This window comes from Pseudomassariella vexata (assembly GCF_002105095.1).
Source record: "Pseudomassariella vexata strain CBS 129021 chromosome Unknown BCR38scaffold_4, whole genome shotgun sequence".
NCBI lineage: Eukaryota > Fungi > Ascomycota > Sordariomycetes > Amphisphaeriales > Pseudomassariaceae > Pseudomassariella > Pseudomassariella vexata.
Window position 1 is genome coordinate 369571 of NW_024467959.1, and position 18790 is coordinate 388360.

At 49.9% G+C, this 18790-nt stretch overlaps 3 protein-coding genes and 1 non-coding gene across 4 annotated transcripts; all 4 read left to right on the top strand.

Moving 5' to 3' along the window:
* The first annotated feature begins 4536 nt into the window (after positions 1-4536).
* Positions 4537-6487, top strand: BCR38DRAFT_425879 (NADP-dependent oxidoreductase domain-containing protein). Its single transcript, XM_040859729.1, has 3 exons — positions 4537-4966; positions 5027-5439; positions 5514-6487. Exons 1-3 carry the CDS (start codon positions 4902-4904, stop codon positions 6095-6097), a joined length of 1062 nt encoding a protein of 353 aa, XP_040717668.1. The 5' UTR covers positions 4537-4901; the 3' UTR covers positions 6098-6487.
* Positions 6488-6594: 107 nt separating this feature from the next.
* Positions 6595-7574, top strand: BCR38DRAFT_425880 (S-glutathione synthase). Its single transcript, XM_040859730.1, has one exon. It carries the CDS (start codon positions 6934-6936, stop codon positions 7504-7506), a length of 573 nt encoding a protein of 190 aa, XP_040717669.1. The 5' UTR covers positions 6595-6933; the 3' UTR covers positions 7507-7574.
* A 1383-nt stretch (positions 7575-8957) lies between these two features.
* On the top strand, positions 8958-10966 carry BCR38DRAFT_472560 (cytochrome P450; the record flags this gene model as incomplete). The annotated part of the gene is made up of 5 exons (XM_040862917.1): positions 8958-9011; positions 9105-9253; positions 9313-9614; positions 9761-9969; positions 10119-10966. The coding sequence occupies 5 exons, from the start codon at positions 8958-8960 to the stop codon at positions 10812-10814; spliced, it is 1410 nt and encodes a 469-aa protein (XP_040717670.1). The 3' UTR covers positions 10815-10966.
* A 6730-nt stretch (positions 10967-17696) lies between these two features.
* Positions 17697-17799, top strand: BCR38DRAFT_t114. Its single transcript has one exon. It is a non-coding gene; the product is annotated as a tRNA-Thr (tRNA).
* Positions 17800-18790: the final 991 nt, after the last annotated feature.

Genomic DNA, 18790 nt, shown 5'->3' on the forward strand with positions numbered 1-18790 from the left:
GGGCGAGACTACTGTACACGTCGGTTATTCGCAGCGCGATCGCCTTTCGGGGCGGCTGCGTAGCACACTATAAGCGAGGAACCAGCGGGACCAGCTAAGAGCCTAGTCGGGATACAGAATGAGTGCCTCCGAATAGTCTGTGGCGCCTACAAAGCGACACCGGTCCGACACCTAGAAATAGAGGCAGCTATCCCGCCACTAAACCTATATCTCAGGGCCCGGGCGGCGAAATTTGAAGAACGGCTACGGAATAACGGCAAAAGGAGCCTGCTTCGGAGCGCGAGCGCGAGAGCGTCACACATACTCCGACAGGATACGCCGGCGAGACGGAAGCGGGCGTCACAATCGCTCAGACCAGCGGGGTACACGATAGAGAAGGAGGCTAGGGGCTCCGAGTGGATAGGCAAGGCGAAGGAAGTCCCGGCCGCCCTCCTAGACCACTGGGAGAAGAGATGGCTCTCCGGGGCAGCACAACACGACCGCCAGCGACGCGCTATCGCCGAGGAGCCGGAGGGCCCCTCGATGCGAATGCCGAAACAGGGCAAGTACTCAGACCTAAACCGACAGGAGGCGTCTACCCTATGCCAGATCAGGACCGGAAAAATAGGACTATCAGCTTTCTTATTTAAGATAGGAGCCTTCGGTGTGTACTCGCCGTTATGCCGCTGTGGAGAGGCCCCCGAGACGGCAGAGCACGTAATCCTCTTTTGCGGCCTGCTGGAAGAATCGAGAGAGCGCCTACGGGCCACTATCGCACCATGGCCGCTGCATACACGTAGAGACCTGGCAACGGCGAGTGGGAAACCAGTAATCAGCGGGACTATCACAAGGTGGCTACTCAGGACTGGCCGGATAGAGCTTAGGCCCGGATAATATCGATCTTCTCAGGGGGACTTTGTTAGTAGGGTGAGAACTAACATAGTATTGTGGTGGACGTAACGCAGTCGCTAATAGAGCGAACCTACGTAGCAGCGTATGTATTTAGTCCAGCCATTAGGGCACGGTTTGACATACGGGAGCACTTGTAGAGGTACCGGGGGCTTCGAGCCTACGGCGTATTTAATAATAATAATAATATTTAGCTGCTAATGGTCAGTATTAGCTATTTAGCTACTGCTGAGCCAGCTTACTAAGCGTGGCCCTAGTACGGGGGCCACATATGGCGACGGGTACCCGTCGCTCTTCCTAAATAGGTAAAGCCCTTCCGCTATCGGAAACGCATCAACTTCGAGACATTCTCTGCGTTTCTATACTTGTAAATAACGTCTTTTGCTTTTTTAAGTAGTTATTCTTTTGGTGCAGCTACTTCTTGTTATAAATAAGCATGGATTTATCTCTAAATCGAAATACCGGGTTTCCTGACGACTGCCTCCCCCCTGAAGGCGAATACGAATCTCGAGATGCTGTATTTAAAGCGATTAATGCGTGGGCAGCTTCAAGAGGTTATGCGTTTATAAATGGGAGGTCAACGAAAGAGAAAACCGGCAAACAAACAATTACGTACTTATGTGATCGGCGTGCTAACCCTCCCGATACCTCAAAGGAGCGACAACGGAAGACAACTACTCGAGGGACTGGCTGTCAGTTCTCTGTCTTAGCTAAGGAATCCTTAGATAAGAGTACTTGGACCTTGCGACATCGTTTCGATCAACATTTCTCTATACATAATCACGAGCCAAGTGATCATCCATCTGCTCATCCAGTTCATCGAGGGCTTTCCGAACAAGATATGTCCCAGCTTACGAGCCTTACAAATGCTGGTATAGCTCCTAAGGATATCAGAACGTATATGCGGCAAAACACCACTTCTATCGCAACTCAGCAAGATATCTATAATTGTATTGCAGATGCAAGGCGAGATATTTGCGAAGGGCATAGTAGTATCAACGCACTTGCCAACCAGCTAGATCGAGAAGGATTTTGGAACCGAATGCAACTAGGCCCACATAACCGGGTAAAAGCTATCTTATTTGCTCATCCAGAATCACTGGCATACCTCCAGGCCTACCCAGATACCTTGATATTAGACTGTACGTATAAGACGAACAAGTACGGAATGCCTCTTCTTGATATAATCGGAGTCGACGCCTGCCAGCGATCCTTCTGTATTGCGTTCGCATTTCTCAGTGGCGAGACAGAGCAGGACTACTTCTGGGCCTTAAACCGCCTAAAGTCTATATACGAGGTATGCAATACTCGGTTCCCATCGGTTATCTTGACAGACCGCTGTATTGCTTGTATCAACGCTGTTGCTACCTGCTTTCCATCTTCTACATCGCTTTTACGTCTTTGGCATGCGAATAAAGCAGTCCTTCGTCACTGCCAGCCAACTTTTACACGTCAACGGCAAGAACGGCAAGAACGGCAAGGGCAACAGCAAGAACAGCAAAGGCAACAGAAAGGGCAAGGGCTTCAATCCTGGAGCGAGTTCTACGACTATTGGCACTCGATTATGAAATCGCCAAGCGAGGAGGTCTTCTACGAGCGAGTTTCCAAGTTCGAACAAAAATATATTCCATACTATATCGAAGAAGTCGGATACGTTAAGACAACTTGGCTCGATCTATATAAAGAGAAGCTTGTAAAGGCTTGGGTCGATCAACATCCTCATTTCGACAACGTTGTGACTTCACGAGTCGAAGGCATTCACGGGCTACTTAAAAGCCACCTTAAAAGATCTACGTTAGATCTATTCGAAGAGTTAAAATCTAACCAAGCGAAACAACAAATTCGGATACCCATCGAACTCTCTGGATTACTATACAGTATAGTACGTGGTTGGGTATCGCACGAAGCTTTAAGAAAGGTCGAAGAACAACGGAAGCTATTAACGAAAACTTGTTTACCTTATTCGCCAAACTGCACGGGCTCCTTTTCTCGGTCCCAAGGGCTACCGTGTGTTCACAAACTCGAAGTTTTACTAGCAGAAGACCAGGCTCTACGACTTAAAGACTTCCACCCACATTGGCACCTAATCCGAAATGGTACTCCGCAGGTACTTCTAGAGCCTCGTCAGTGTATCGATCCGATAGTTACGACCTCATATTTGCCACGGTCGAGTATCAGGCGAGAGCCAAGCGGGTTCGAAATAGTTGAAGCGGCAACAGTATTAAGAGCACCGCCAACATGCAGCAAATGCCATATGCTAGGTCATACAAGGAGCTTGAAAGACTGTCCTTTGAGATACTCGGAACTTAGAGCACGGCCAGCTACCGCTTTAGAACAGTTACAGGTACCATCAGCTATCACTTCAGATCCTGCCCCTCAAGCAGCCACAGACATAGAACCACCAATCCAGCCACCTATTCAGCCTCCTACCGAAGCTATTCCTTCGTCGCCTATTCCTTCGTCGCCTTTGCCAAATTCAGGTTCATCTCAGCCTGTAAAATACGATAGTCCAAGGGCGATATACCAGAGATATATCACAGCACGAGAGTCTTGGTATAAAGCCCAACCTCTTGGAACCTATGTGAACAATCAACGATACCGAAAAGCGATGGGTTTACCATTACGATATGACAAGACAAGCTACGAATGGTGTCTTAATTATAACCGAATGACCAAACGTTGTACTACTTCATCAGGCTCAAGAGACTGGACAAAAGAAGAAATGATGGCCTATTTGGACTGGGATAAGTCAGAAAATGATCGTATTGACGCTCAAGTATCTCGAGAATTCGGAAATGGTCTATCAAACAGGAGAGGTACAGGTGAAATTTGGAGAAGGATTGAGCAGGATATGGAAGAACAGGAAACTTTGTATTCAAAATAAGAACAGGATTATACTGTAGTTGATTTATATAACAACAGAATCACGATAGCAGTTGAGGCCAGGCACAGTCAGGTAATTCGAATGCTAGGGCAGATATGTACAGAGAAGGAAACTTGGCCCCTCACCTGTCCTCTGAGCTTCAGCTCCCCTTGTAGGGCGGACAGATCTGAAACCAATGATACGTCATAGATTCGTTCGCTGCCCGCCGAGCGTGGCCAAGCTCCCCGAGTGTGACGGGCTCACTGTGAAACTATGCAGCTCAACATGGCCAAATACTGTTAATTATCTAACTGAGGAGGAAAGTAAAATATGCGAGCTCTCCCGGGAACACGGACTATGTTTTGTATGCCCTCGATGGTTCCTTTGGTGGATCCGGACGCACGGTCCTTGCAGCTCCGGATCCCATATCAGGCACAGCCTGTCATACCGAGCCTAATTCTTGTGACAATTTATAGTATTATATTCTCCTAGTAAGGTAGCTAGTTATTCCCTAATTCATCCTATCTACGCCTGAAGAAAAAATAAAATAAAGACTCTCCAAGTCTCGAAGTTGATGCGTTTCCGATAGCGGAAGGGCTTTACCTATTTAGGAAGAGCGACGGGTACCCGTCGCCCTATGTGGCCCCCCTAGTACGCGATCAGAGGCGCAACGCCTAATCATCAGCCCCAAAATAGTACGTGACCAATCCACAATTAGCCGAGGATAGTGCGAAAACTTCCTTCAATTAGACACCGATTCCCCCGAACGCACAACAGAGACAAAACAAATAATTAACACTTCGTTCCACTCCGTCCGCACTTGAACCCGTACAAGCGAGGGCAGTATCATGCCCCGCCCGATGTTAGGGGCAACTGCTCCTGATTGCTAAGCTACCCCGCTTCAACCAGCTGCTAGCTTCAGTCATGACGCTCTATCTCAACCTTGTAGGTCCGATGCGGCAATTCAAGACGTACCAGTATAAAGAAGCCTATGCTGCTAGCTGGATCTCAGGCTCAATGCCTTGGAATCCACGGTTTCTTTCCAATCGACCCGAGCTAACTTATGTGATCACGACTGGCGACCATTCGCCCATTACTCAACTGCCTCAATACCTTTAATTGCCTCTTAAGTACTTCCATCACCACCACAATGCCTGTCGAATCCAAGTACCAGCCCCACGACATGGTGTTTCGTCACCTTGGGCCGACTGGTCTGTGAGTAGACGCGCTCTATCTTCCTAACGGTGACACACGAAGCCTGACTCTGCATGGTAGCAAGGTATCTGTGTTCTCTCTCGGCGGCTGGCTCACTTACGGCGGTACGCAAAAAGGAAGCATTGTGAAGGAATGCCTCCAGACAGCCTGGGACCAGGGTATCAACTTCTTCGATACGGCTGAAACTTATGCCAACGGCGACTGCGAGATCGAGATGGGCCAGGCACTCAAGGAGCTGGCGTGGCCACGCGACGAATATGTGCTCGCTACTAAGATCTTCTTCGGCACCGGCCGAAAGGAACCCAACACGAGAGGTCTGAGCCGGAAACACATTATCGAGGGCCTCAAGAGCAGCTTGCAGAGGCTGGAACAACCGTACGTCGACATCGTTTTCGCTCACCGCCCCGATCGGGCCACGCCCATGCGCGAGATTGTCGAGGGATTCACGCAGGCCATCCGCAATCTGAATATGGGTATGTCTCTACCCCCGATTCACGCCTTGTGGGAAGCGTACGCTCGGATCAGGGCGGGACTGACTTCACAACAGCGTACTACTGGGGAACCTCAGAGTGGTCTGCCGTCGAGATCATGGAAGCCACCCAGATTGCTGATAAGTACAACCTCATCGCCCCCGTCGTCGAACAACCGCAATATAACGCCTTCCACCGCGAGCGTTTCGAAGTCGAGTATGCCCCACTTTACCAGCAGTTCCAATATGGCACCACCATCTGGTCACCATTAGCCTCGGGCTTGCTGACGGGCAAGTACAACGACGGCATCCCCGACGATTCGCGCTTCGCCAATAATAAAGACTTCTTCAAAGACACGGTCGGCGCTCTAAACGAGACAGATGGCAAAGCCAAGCTAGAGAAGGTCAAAAAACTGAAGGCCATCGCCGAGAAGTACGGTGCTACCACGGCCCAACTGGCCTTGGCCTGGGCCGCCAAGAACGAGAATGTGAGCACCGTTATTTTGGGTGCCAGCAAACCCCAACAAATTGTCGATAACTGCAAGGCTTTGAAGTTGCTCGACAAGTTGACGCCCGATGTCATGGACGATATTGAGAAGATATTGTGCAATAAGCCGGTGCCCAGGGCGACCTTGGGTAGAGAGCGACCGGGCTGGTGCTAAACAAACCGTCTTGGAAATGATTTGCAAGGTTTTGTACTGCAGCACCAGTTATGTCATCTCAGATATATACATGCATGTATCTGTCACACAGCCTATCAAATTATCTCCGTCTATGCACACCGCCTATGTGCTGGGTGCTGCGGTTGAGCCACTTGCCCATAGATTAGCCCTTCCGTAGCTGCAGCCTTTGGGATTTGGTCACATCAACATCATACTCATTACCACCCACTTGCCTCTACTGCCTCAAGATTGCGATGCTTGGTTCATGTGGGTGAGTCTTGTCTGACGTTAGTGTATAGCCGTGCATGGTCGTGAGACAGTATGGTTTCTATCTTCTAGAGATGCTATATTTTTACTTAATTTAATTAATCCAACTTCTAAAATGGCAAAGATGAATCTTGAATTATCGGACATAGAATGATAAGGTTGTATGTCAAAAGGGAAACAGCCCAGTGGGCAATGATAACTTTCCGAGTCTCCGTATGCACCCATTGCGACATACATCATCTGTACTGTATGGGAAGGCCCTGCAATCCTTCCCGGCAAAGTTGATTAACCGCCAGCTCATCCGAGAGCGAGCCAACTGCATCATCCACACGTCCATGGCGAAGGCAACAAGGCGGGGGGATGACATCGACCACAAGTTTATTTCTCCAACGCATATCGGTAATTGTATTGCCTCGAGACTGAGGTAGTATTTGAATAGCAGCACGCGCAGTCCTCTCCCCTTCTTTACACCAACTTTAGCTTTATTGACTGAATCATCCTCAACAGTTCTACATATCCCCTGAAAACAGGGAACAGTCAAGGAAGATCAAACAATCTATTTATCTACCATGGCGCCTCCTCTTCATCCCCTTATTGATCACGGTATCACCAAGGGAAGCCCTAGCTTTTTGGGTGGCAAGCTGTGCTGCCACTGCCAGAACGATGCCGTTGAGGTTACAATCTCAGGGAACGTCGCCCACAACCATGCCTGCGGATGCTCCAAGTGCTGGAAGCCAAAGGGCGCACTCTTCTCCATCGTTGCTGTCATCCCAAGAGACCAACTCAATGTGACGGCCAATGGAGACAAACTCCATATCGTCGACAAGGGTGCAACTATTCAACGAAACGCCTGTAAGGAGTGTGGTGTGCACCTCTTTGGTCGAATTGAGAAGGAACATGCCTTCAAGGGTCTGGATTTCGTACACGTGGAACTATCGAAGCAGCAGGGCTGGCAGGAGCCCCAATTTGCCGCCTTTGTTTCATCCATCATCGAGCAAGGATTTGATCCCAGAGGCATGGACGAGGTTCGCACCAAATTCAAGTCGCTCGGGCTCGAGACTTATGATACTTTGTCTCCTCCTCTCATGGATGCTATCGCAACTTGGACGGCGCAGAAAGCAGGGCTGTTGCCTTCGGACTAGTATGGAAAGTAGCACATAAGAGATCAGATGGGAGGGAAGCATTGATCGGTACATCTCACTAAAGCACCAGAAGTGTGCGTCCAAATGTAAGAAACAGATTTCTTGCAGAACTGCCATCAAACTCATTACGTTTCTCCACTATGTTGTTGGTCTCACAGTGATGTCAGGGACCTGTCCTACTTAGCTCTTTGGATATACATCATCCCAAGCACGCAAGAGATTTTATAAAATAAAACTTGTTTATTACACTGTCCTATGCAAGCCTACGGCTTATGAAGACAGTAGGTCCTAAAAGCATAACCCTATATAGTAAATTTGTATCCTCCGTAACCATTGTTTTCCCCTCGTACTATAAGCTTTCTGAATTTAACCCTGAGGCTACATTCAATATTAGTGTTCATAAGACTTAATAAAGCTTCTGATACAGTTATGCTGGGATGTAGGGATATGTTAGCAACTAAACATGACTATATCATGGAGGATTGTGATGTTGATTGAGCTCAGTTAACCTACGTCAGGTGTAACGGTAGAATGTTACCTATCTAACTAGTGTACATTGTTACGGAGTAACTAGGGCTCCGCCAGTGGACTGTGTGCCACTAGTCCTCTGTTACTATATTATGCTGAGACACCCGCTTGCTCTATGACCTATGCTTTAAGCTCGTAAATATTATGCACTAGCTTAAAGCTTCCGATGCCCTTTGGACCCGTTTGTGGTCAAAATTATTGCATGGACTATGCACAGGAACTCTTAAGGGGACGATTACTATGTATGAGAGATGTGAGGTGGAGTCAAGTGTGTGATTAGAGTCAATGGTTTGTAGCAGAAGTACTATTGCTAGATAACACCTCCGATGTGTCAATTTATTGGAGAGATATTATCTACTTCTGATACAAAGTCTTTCTATCACTATTAGGATTAACTCTATTCAAGGCTTGTAACCAGCTTTGTGATTGTTACTTGACAGGTATATTGAAACTCGCTGCACAATAAGTACAGCAAGTTTCCTACTCAAATTTCCTCATTGGATACTTCAAAGTATACAAGTAAAGAGCTTGATCGCAGTTACGTAACTGACCACAGCCACACCTAACATGGCAATGCACAGTTCCTGACGTCAATACTTGAGATATTTGTATTCATGGATGAAAGGCAAGGCTGTTGGAGCCTTTGGATGCCTTGGCAAGGATTAGACTGGATGGAGCTGTGCTTTAGAAACGGTAAATCAGGACCCAGTAATCCCAGTAAGTTAGTTGTATTTTCATCACTTTAAATACAGAGCGGTCACCTCGAGCATTCACATATCCTACTGTCGGATTGCTACCTACTCAAAAAGTAGTTTCAGTTCCTTTCCGAAGTGCTCCTTCCCTTACCTTCCCATCGCCTCCTTGGGACCGCAACGACCAAGTGGCGCATAGTTGCCAGCGTAGGAACATTTCTGGTGGCTTACATGGTCTATTTCGTCGATAACTTGATCAGGAAAAGGAGGCAGTTGGATGGCCTGGTGAGTTTCTTGAGGCTTGAGGGACCTGGCAGCCATACACTCTGCAGCTGAAGTCCCTGTTGCTCAATATGCTAACTCTGAAACTACTTGTAGCCCCAACTACCGATGCAGAACAGGCTCCTGGGTCATCTTCACATAGCAGATGAGGTAACCAAACTCTTTCCACCCGGAGTTCACGCACACGTGTGGAGCGAGCACGTACGAACCAAATACAAGCTGCCCAAGGTTTTCTATCTTGACTGGTGAGAAGAAAAGACTCAGCATCTCGAGAAGTTGGAGACTAATTTGCAACACACTCAAGGCGGCAATTTGGGCCTTTGGGGTTGTACATTGGCGATCCCGTGGTGGCGTCCAAGTATGTGACGACGACGCAGTCTCTTCCCAAGAATCCGCTGGCACGAGTATACCTCGAGACTTTCCTAGGCCGCAATGACATGGTGACGGCCGAGGGTGTGCACTGGGATTCGCTGCGGTCTATCTTCAACCCAGGCTTCTCGCTGGGCAACATTATCACCCTGACGGATTCAATTGTGCATGCCCGCGTGACTTTCGGCGATGTGATCCACACCAAGGCTGAGACCAGCGAGTTGTTATGCTCGAGGAGTACCTGACGCGACTTACCATCGAGGTCATTGGTCGGGTTGTGCTCGATGCGGAGATGCCGGCGCAGAAGACGATCCATCCTATTACCGAGCTTTCCGAGAGCGGGTCAAGATGATGTCACCGTCGGATGCTGAGTTCCCTGGCAGGCAGTGAACCTGCCAGGCGTCCGTGGAAGCTGTGGTCCAACGGAAGGAGGCTAAATGCTGAGATTGGAAAGGAGTTTGACCTCAAAATCCGACGGCGGGCCGAGCAAACGGCACCTGGGGAAAAAGGGGCCATACATAAGAAGAAACGTTCCGTCATCGATCTGTCCCTCAACGCCTACGAGAAGGAGACTTCAATGTTCATCAACGATGTAAGACAATGCCCAAAGACTTGAGAGCCGACATCATCGACTCGGTCAAGACTTTATATTCGCCGGATACGACACCACCTTGTCCACTTTGTGTTACGCACATTACCTTCTCCACCGCCACCCCGAGGTGCATACTAAGCTCAAGGAAGGGTTGGACCGCTTTTTTCCACCGAGCACGGCAAGAAACAGCCGACATATTAAAGCAGGACCCCTACCTGGTCAACAAGCTCGAGTATACGACGACCGTCATCCGCGAGACGATGCGCATCTTCCCGGCCGCCAGCACGGTGCGTTGCCGCCCGACCCCAGGCAAGGCTGAGGCAGGGGTCCTGGGCTTCGTAATTGAGTCTGAGACACGTAAGCAGATCCCCATGCTCGCAGATGCCATGTTGCGGCCCGTGGCCCACATGATACACCGCAACACTCGCTTCTTCCCCAACCCCCTGAAGTTCATCCCCGAACGCTTGATTCAGTCACAGACGGCCTTCCCCGAGAAGAAGCTCTTCACCGACGCCGGTAAGGACGCCTTCAGGCCCTTCGAGAAGGGACCACGCAGTTGCATTGGCCAGGAGCTGGTCATACTCGAGGTCAAGGTTATCCTGGCCTTAACCGCTAGAGAGTTCGATTTCGTGCTAGAATATCCGGGTGAGGAAGCCGACGTACGCTATCCCACGCCTGAGAACATGGTCGATGAGTTGAGCGATAATACCAAGTATGGGAAGGCCATCCGCGCCGGCACCACAAAAAGGGACCGCTTCGAAGGACATCGCGTGTATCAGCGCTTGATGAGCGCCGCCAAACCCAATGGTGGGTACCCGGGTCGCATTTATTTTCATACTTGGTGATTGTCACCTCTATCCACGTTAGCCGGGTTCAAGTCTTCGCACATATTGTCGATATAAGGTAGAGCACACCCGTGGGGACTATTCTTCTTCCACAAATCTACAAAAGAATATCAAACGGTCAGTCAACCTTGAAAATCTGCCATCTTTGTTGCGGCGGGGGAAAAACCTCGTCGAGAATCTAAGGAAACTGGATATAATTCCCGAGTCTTCCTATATTGGCCTGCCTGTCAGGGGCTGAACTTACCGTGAAATGTCAATCGCCTTTGTCTTCTCAGATAGAAACTAGGTACTGCTGTGCATGTAACATAGAAAAATCCCGCGCCTCGTCTATGCACCTGACGAAGCTCGAGTCGTTAGTGTTGCACAGACATTAAAATCTCCAGTCCAAGATTTCTACTCTTACATACAGTCCAATCTCACACCATGAATCCTGACGCTGCTATCCCTTATCATACCGTCGTACATGCTACAACTGGCTGTCCCATCAAGATCGAGGCTTGAACCCAACCTGCCGATGGGCAGAAAAGAAAATATACGACTGAGACGATCCACAAGGATACCTGCAAGTGTTGACGGAGTGTAGGCGAAAACGGCCTTGCGGATACTCATGGAGGGAAACTGTGACAAGAATGAACGATGGCTCTCTTTGCAGCTCTGGTGGTACGTTCACTAATTGCCAAAGAGCTGAAACTGAAAGACGGGGTAGAGCAAACGGGTGAGGATAATCAGGCAGTGTAGTCAAGCCAAAGAACTAGCGGGCGAGAGCTGTCAAACTTACAATAAGTGTTGCGTGCCCCAGACACACTGCCTGTGTGCTGGGTGCAGCGCTTGGATCAATTGCCCATAGATAGCCCTTGCCGTAGCTACAGCCTTTAGGACTTAGTCCTATCATCATCATCATTAACACAACCCTCTTACCTCCATTGCCAACAGGTTATAAGCCCTCTAATGCTTCTGCTGTACGGATGTGATTCTTTCAACCGACTTTAATCGTATCTTCCATCGAAGTAGACTTTGCAGTCAATCCTACTATAGGAAGCTTGCGTTCGAGGTTAAGGCGATCTCAAGGAAGTCGAAGCTAACCTTTTCGTGATTATCGCCGGCCGGATTCGCAACTTCCGGCCTATGACCTCTAGATCAAAAGCCATGTTCCCTAATAGTCTGAAGCTAATTAACCGCCTGTTAAGCTTCTTCGACCGCTATATGCTGGGATGTAAGCACTTTACTAGCTACGTAAACTACTAAAGAGTCTTATAAGGGTTTATACTAGTAATCAAGTCCTGCTACGGGTCCTTTAGTAATATAGTAGGTATCTGACGTATAGAGTATAATATTATTATTATTAAATACGCCGTAGGCTCGAAGCCCCCGGTACCTCTACTAGTACTCCCGTATGTCAAACCGTGCCCTAATGGCTGGACTAAATACATACGCTGTGTCGTCGGTTCGCCCTATTGGCGACTGCGTTGCGTTCACTACCATACTACGTTGGTTCTCAACCTACCAACAAAGTCCCCCCTGAGAAGATCGATGCTATCTGTGCCTTGAAGCTGTCCGACCCGTCCCTAGCAGCCACCTTACAATAGTCCCACTAACTACTGGTTCTCCTGTTGCCGTTGCGAGGTCTCTGCGAGAGTGTAGTGGCCGTGGTGCGATAGCGGCCCGTAATCGTTCCCTCGGTCCTTCCAACAGCCCGCAAAAGAGGATTACGTGCTCTGCCGTCTCAGGGACGTCGCCACAGCGGCATGGCGGCGAGTACACGCCAAAAGCCCCGATCTTGAATAAGAAGGCTGCTAGTCCTATTTTTTCCGTCCTGATCTGGCACAGCGTAGACGCCTCCAGTCGGTTCAGGCCGAAATACTTGCCTCCTTTCGGTATCTGCATCGAAGGGCCCTCCGGTTCCTCAGCGATAGCGCGTCGCTGGCGATCGTGATGCTCTGCTCCGGTGAGCCATCTCTTCCTCCAGTGGCCGAGGAGGGCAGCCGGGACCTCCTTTTCCTCACTCATCCACTCGGAGCCCCGGGCCTCCTTCTCCATAGTGTACCCTGCCGGTCGGAGTAGCTGCGACGCCTGCTTCCTCTTCGCCGGCCTATCCTGCCGGAGTATATGTGACGGGATTGCTGCTTCTGCTTCCAGGTGGTGAACCGGCGTCGCTTTGTGGGCACCACAGACTACCCGGAGGCACTCGTTCTGTATCCCCATCAGGCTCTTAGCTGGCCCTGCCGGTTCCTCACTTATAGTATGCCACGCAGTCGCCCCGAAGGCGATCGCGCTACGGATAACCACCGTATATAACAGCCTCGCCCGTATAAGATCGCAGCCCCACGACATATTGACTAGCTTTGTCAGGGCTAGCTTTTGAGTTGCCATTTTTGTTTTAACACGCTCAACATGGGCGTGCCACGTCAGTTTGCGGTCGAACCAGACTCCTAGGAACCTCGCTGAGACTACCGGCGACACTGTGGCGTCCCCAAGGCGAATACTTTGCGGCAAGGGCTCTCGGGCCCTAGTAAAGTGCATTAGCTCACTCTTGTCAGGAGCGAACTCCATCCCGTGCCTCACTGCCCACCGCTGACACGTAGCCCATGCGCTCTCCAACCGGCGGCAGGTCGTGTCTGGATCGGTGCCGACGCTTAGCAGGTTCGTGTCGTCCGCGAACCCGACTACTAAAAGTAGTGGATGCTGCTCCGCTAGCTCCTCGTACAGCGTTGAAATGTATAATATAAACAGTATCGGGGATAGCGGTGACCCCTGGGGGACGCCAGCTCGTAGGGGGATTGGCGCTGACTCCTTGCCATCGAACCGGAGGCGTACCGTCCTATCCTCCACGAAGCTGCGTACCCACTCCTGAACCCACTCCGGGTAGCCTTTCCGGGCTAATATGGAAATCAGCCGTCTGTAATTGACCGTATCGAATGCCCCCTTGATGTCTAGCTGTAGCAGCGAGGCGATGCCCCCGCGTCTCCACGCCGTATAGACCACGTCCTCAACTATACGTATTGCCAGTTCGGTGGACCTCCCAGCGCGGTTACCCATTTGGCCGTTTGGTGGTAGGCCGGCCGCCTCAGCTACTTTGGTGATACGCTGGCTCATCGCCGTCTCTATTACCTTCCCTACCGTGCTAAGCAGGGCAATGGGGCGCCAGCCGCCAGGGGTCTGCTTCTGAGCTGTCGTTTTATTAGGCTTAGGGATAACAACCACCCTCGCTGAGCGGAAGCGCTCCGGGTAGTACCCCAGCCTAAAGCTAGCTGTTGCCAGATCCGCTAGGATCTCCCATAGGGGTTCACCGCAGGCCTTTAGCAGGCCAGTGGGGATCAGGTCATCGAGTATCTAATTTAGAGTAGTAAGGAGAAGTCGTCTACCCTAGACTATATCGTCAAGTTTAAGCGCCTAGTTAGACGGAAAGACGAAGTTAAGATATACCGACGAATATAGTATAACGGATTATAATATTCGTTAATAGCGTTAGAGAGAACGCTACCGACTAGGCTCATCGTATGAAATTAACGCTATACTAGGATACTCTCTCTGCCGACTAGGTCTACGCCGATTTTACTACTAAATTTCGCGGTAGTTAGGATTAGAAGGGTAAGAGGCTAATAAGTAGTTAAAGGCGTAGTAATAGCAGAGATATAAATAAGGTACGCTACAATACTTATAGTAAGAAGGGGCACGTCGCTAGGGACTATAAGGACAGAAAGACCGGCTTCGATAGCGATAACGACGGCAATGCTAGAGCGTATTACACGGTAGCACCCCCGGGACTTAGAAAAGTACTTTGAGAGAAGTTCTATTAAGGAATAAAAAGGATAGTTAGCTAGAAAACGACGACGAGGCTAGGAATAGCTTCATAAGTAAAGAGGTCTAGTAGTTAACCTAGGCTAAGAGGGCGTGTAGAATTAGTAGCCTACGGTCCCGTAAGACATACGCGAGATACTTTAGTGCCCTTGTGCGGCTTAGACCCCCCTAGCTGAAGATCGGCTTCTTTGGATTTACGAGGCATGTTGTGGGAGGGAAGAAAAGTGCAAGCTAAGTTAAAAGGTTGAAATATTTGAAAAAGTGCGAAAGTGACTTGTGTGCGAAAATGAATTGTGGATGACGTTACGCTTATATAATTTATCTTAAAACCAAAAAACAATATATGAAAATTCGCGGACGATACGAACCTACTTAGCGTGAGCACAGACACGGGCACGACCTGCCGCCGACTAGAGGACGCTTGGGCTACGTGTCGAATATCACGTGTGTCCAATGGAGTAGTCAGCAGTGCGTAAGATTGTATATAAATGAGGTGTGTTCTTGTCTGTCTGTCTTCTTGTCAGGGTACGGCCTGGACCGAAGGCGATAGTACAGAGTGAAGGGGAGAAATAGGCGTGTCCCCCTGGTGGTCACCTGGTGTTCACTGGCGGTCTCAGGTAGGGGTGCCCACGGTGATGCATTCGATCTCTCCCCTCTCTATCTTCCTCCGTCTCGACTCCTTACTTATAGCCAGCCGAGGTTCTCTGTTGGATTCTGGATGTTTGCTTCCGCATGTCTGTGTTCCTCCGACTTCGGCCAACATCTTGGATAGCGGCTCTTTATCTGCAACCAAGCGATTCCCTATCCGCTGCAAACGGCTTCAACAGCTCTCATTCGCCACAAGCGGCTCTCTAGCCGCCACAAACGGCCTCCCGGCTCCTCATTCGCCACAAACGACTTCCTTCCTGGTGGAAGCCGGCCCGCCTCGGATGACACTTGTGGCTCTGACACTTCTGTTCTCGCGAACTCCCGTTGCTCTGCCTTTTATAGATGCTTTAGAACATGTCGGTAACTTTGGTGTTACTTTTGAGAAGAGGGGTTCCTTTCGCCTTCTGAACTTTAAGTGACAATAGTCTTCTCTAGTGCCATATTATTTCTGAACCTAGGAACCAGGTGCCCTATCTGACACTACGTGCCAACGGTGGGCCGCCAGGCACGGGATGGAGTTCGCTCCGGACAAGAGTGAGCTGATGCACTTCACTAGAAACCGAGACCCCTCCCCGCAGAGTATCCGTCTTGGAAACGCTACAGTAACGCCGAAGGTCTCGGCAAGGTTCCTAGGGGTCTGGTTTGACCGCAAATTAACGTGGCACGCCCATACCGAACGGGTTAAATCAAAAATGGCGACTCAGAAGCTAGCCCTAACAAAGCTAGTGAACATGGCGTGGGGCTGTGATCTCCTACGGGCGAGACTACTGTACACGTCGGTTATTCGCAGCGCGATCGCCTTTCGGGGCGGCTGCGTGGCACACTATAAGCGAGGAACCAGCGGGACCAGCTAAGAGCCTAGTCGGGATACAGAATGAGTGCCTCCGAATAGTCTGTGGCGCCTACAAAGCGACACCGGTCCGACAGCTAGAAATAGAGGCAGCTATCCCGCCACTAAACCTATATCTCAGGGCCCGGGCGGCGAAATTTGAAGAACGGCTACGGAATAACGGCAAAAGGAGCCTGCTTCGGAGCGCGAGCGCGAGAGCGTCACACATACTCCGACAGGATACGCCGGCGAGACGGAAGCGGGCGTCACAATCGCTCAGACCAGCGGGGTACACGATAGAGAAGGAGGCTAGGGGCTCCGAGTGGATAGGCAAGGCGAAGGAAGTCCCGGCCGCCCTCCTAGACCACTGGGAGAAGAGATGGCTCTCCGGGGCAGCACAACACGACCGCCAGCGACGCGCTATTGCCGAGGAGCCGGAGGGCCCCTCGATGCGAATGCCGAAACAGGGCAAGTACTCAGACCTAAACCGACCGGAGGCGTCTACCCTATGCCAGATCAGGACCGGAAAAATAGGACTATCAGCTTTCTTATTTAAGATAGGGGCCTTCGGTGTGTACTCGCCGCCATGCCGCTGTGGAGAGGCCCCCGAGACGGCAGAGCACGTAATCCTCTTTTGCGGCCTGCTGGAAGAATCGAGAGAGCGCCTGCGGGCCACTATCGCACCATGGCCGCTGCATACACGTAGAGACCTGGCAACGGCGACGGGGAAACCAGTAGTCAGCGGGACTATCACAAGGTGGCTACTCAGGACTGGCCGGATAGCGCTTAGGCCCGGATAATATCGATCTTCTCAGGGGGACTTTGTTAGTAGGGTGAGAACTAACATAGTATTGTGGTGAACGTAACGCAGTCGCTAATAGAGCGAACCTACGTAGCAGCGTATATATTTAGTCCAGCCATTAGGGCACGGTTTGACATACGGGAGCACTTGTAGAGGTACCGGGGGCTTCGAGCCTACGGCGTATTTAATAATAATAATATATGAAAACCCTAACGTCACCCACAGGTCAATGCCCCACACGGGTCTTTGTCCAACTTTTCACGACCTGTCGAATATCACGTGTGTCCAATCGAGTAGTCAGCAGTGCGTAAGATTGTATATGAATGAGGTGTATTCTGTCTGTGGTCTGTTCTCGCGAACTCCCGTTGCTCTCCTTTTATAGATTCTTTAGAAAATGTCGGAGGTGCATTGTTCAGGTGTCTGACCCCTAAGTGGACCGTAACTTTGGAGTTACTTTCGGGAAGAGGGGTTCATTTCGCCGTCTGAACTTGAAGTGACACTAGTCTTCTCTAGTGCCATATTATTTCTGAACCTAGGAACCAGGTGTTCTATCTGACACTAAGTCGGTAATTTGATACGTGACCCATCCCTACCTTTTCGTATTAGTAATCTTACTTTTTTCCTTACGTTTTCGCTACTATTACGCTCTACGTTTAGCATATAAGCGCGTTCGTTCGCCTGGGATAATAAAAACTCTATTAGAGTCCTATCCGTTCCCTATTAATTACTACCAGCGCTTCTATTACGTTATACCCTTAATTCGCGTACGAGACGAGGTCGCTACCCGATATAAATACTTATTAGAGTCGGCTGGTGTAGTTGGTCACTTCGCTGGTAGATAAGTCCCGATTTGAGCCTCGCCCACTTGGGTCGGTGACGAGTCGCGGGTTCGAATCCCGCAGCTGACACACAAGGGGGTTTAGTCAACCCTTACGGCGCGCTGCCCACCTTGTTGACTTCGCCTACCTAGCGATAATAGGGAGATTGGTGCAGTTTAGGATTACGAGCATCCTAGCCAGTCGACCGTCAAGCACTACGTCGGCGGAATATAACTCGACAGCCGGTCCAGAATTCGAATCGTTAATCCGACCCCTTATCGGACCTCGCCTATCCGATAACGCTCGTCGGCGAACCCGTCCCCTCACGATAGAAGGCGCGCAGCACGCCCCCTCGCCGCGATTCTTGCGAGCGTCTAGACCACGTTACGGTCTATCCACTTGAGCGTATGGTTGAGATGTATACGCTCGACGAGAACCCCAATTAGCAGATACTACGACTTGTCGCGACAAAAAATAGTCGAGCATCTTCTGCACATCAGCAGCATCCCACCCCTGAGGACGAATTTAAGTGCCACATTACCACACTTATCGGTAGTTCAGGCAGGGGTTGTAGCACAGACTTAGGGAGGGACAGGAGGTTTAGTAGTCGTTTGGCTACAAGTTTACCTGTATAACGGCCCGACGCGGCTTAAGGGCCCGCTATATCATCTATAGCCCCTTAAGGGAGTACTTGTAGAGGTACCGAGGGTTAACACCTACGGCGTATTTAATATTATTATTACTTATTAGAAATCGATTACTATAACCGGCTTAAATACTATTCGAAGAAGTTATTAACGAAAGTGTAAAAGCTGAATTCTTGCTAACTATAGAATACTTCTAAAAATATTGAAAGGAAGTCTATGTCACAGCGCTAGCGATTACAGAGCCATAGAGTGCTGTATATAGCAGTTAGTGGGACCAAGTGTCAGTGATCCACTGGCAACCGGCTGCTGCACGCCAACGTTGTCTATATTCTTTTCCACAGGTTCCATGTTGTGGATGTTTGGTGAGTGAAAGAAAAGTACTTTCAGTATCCAGGGGATATATAGTCAATGTGCTTGCAAGCAGTCTTGGTAGA

Coding starts and splice junctions, on each gene's coding strand:
- BCR38DRAFT_425879 (XM_040859729.1), top strand. CDS start 4,902: ATGCCTGTCGAATCCAAGTACCAGCCCCACGACATGGTGTTTCGTCAC. Junction 4,967..5,026: donor CACCTTGGGCCGACTGGTCT/GTGAGTAGACGC, acceptor TCTGCATGGTAG/CAAGGTATCTGTGTTCTCTC. Junction 5,440..5,513: donor CATCCGCAATCTGAATATGG/GTATGTCTCTAC, acceptor ACTTCACAACAG/CGTACTACTGGGGAACCTCA.
- BCR38DRAFT_425880 (XM_040859730.1), top strand. CDS start 6,934: ATGGCGCCTCCTCTTCATCCCCTTATTGATCACGGTATCACCAAGGGA.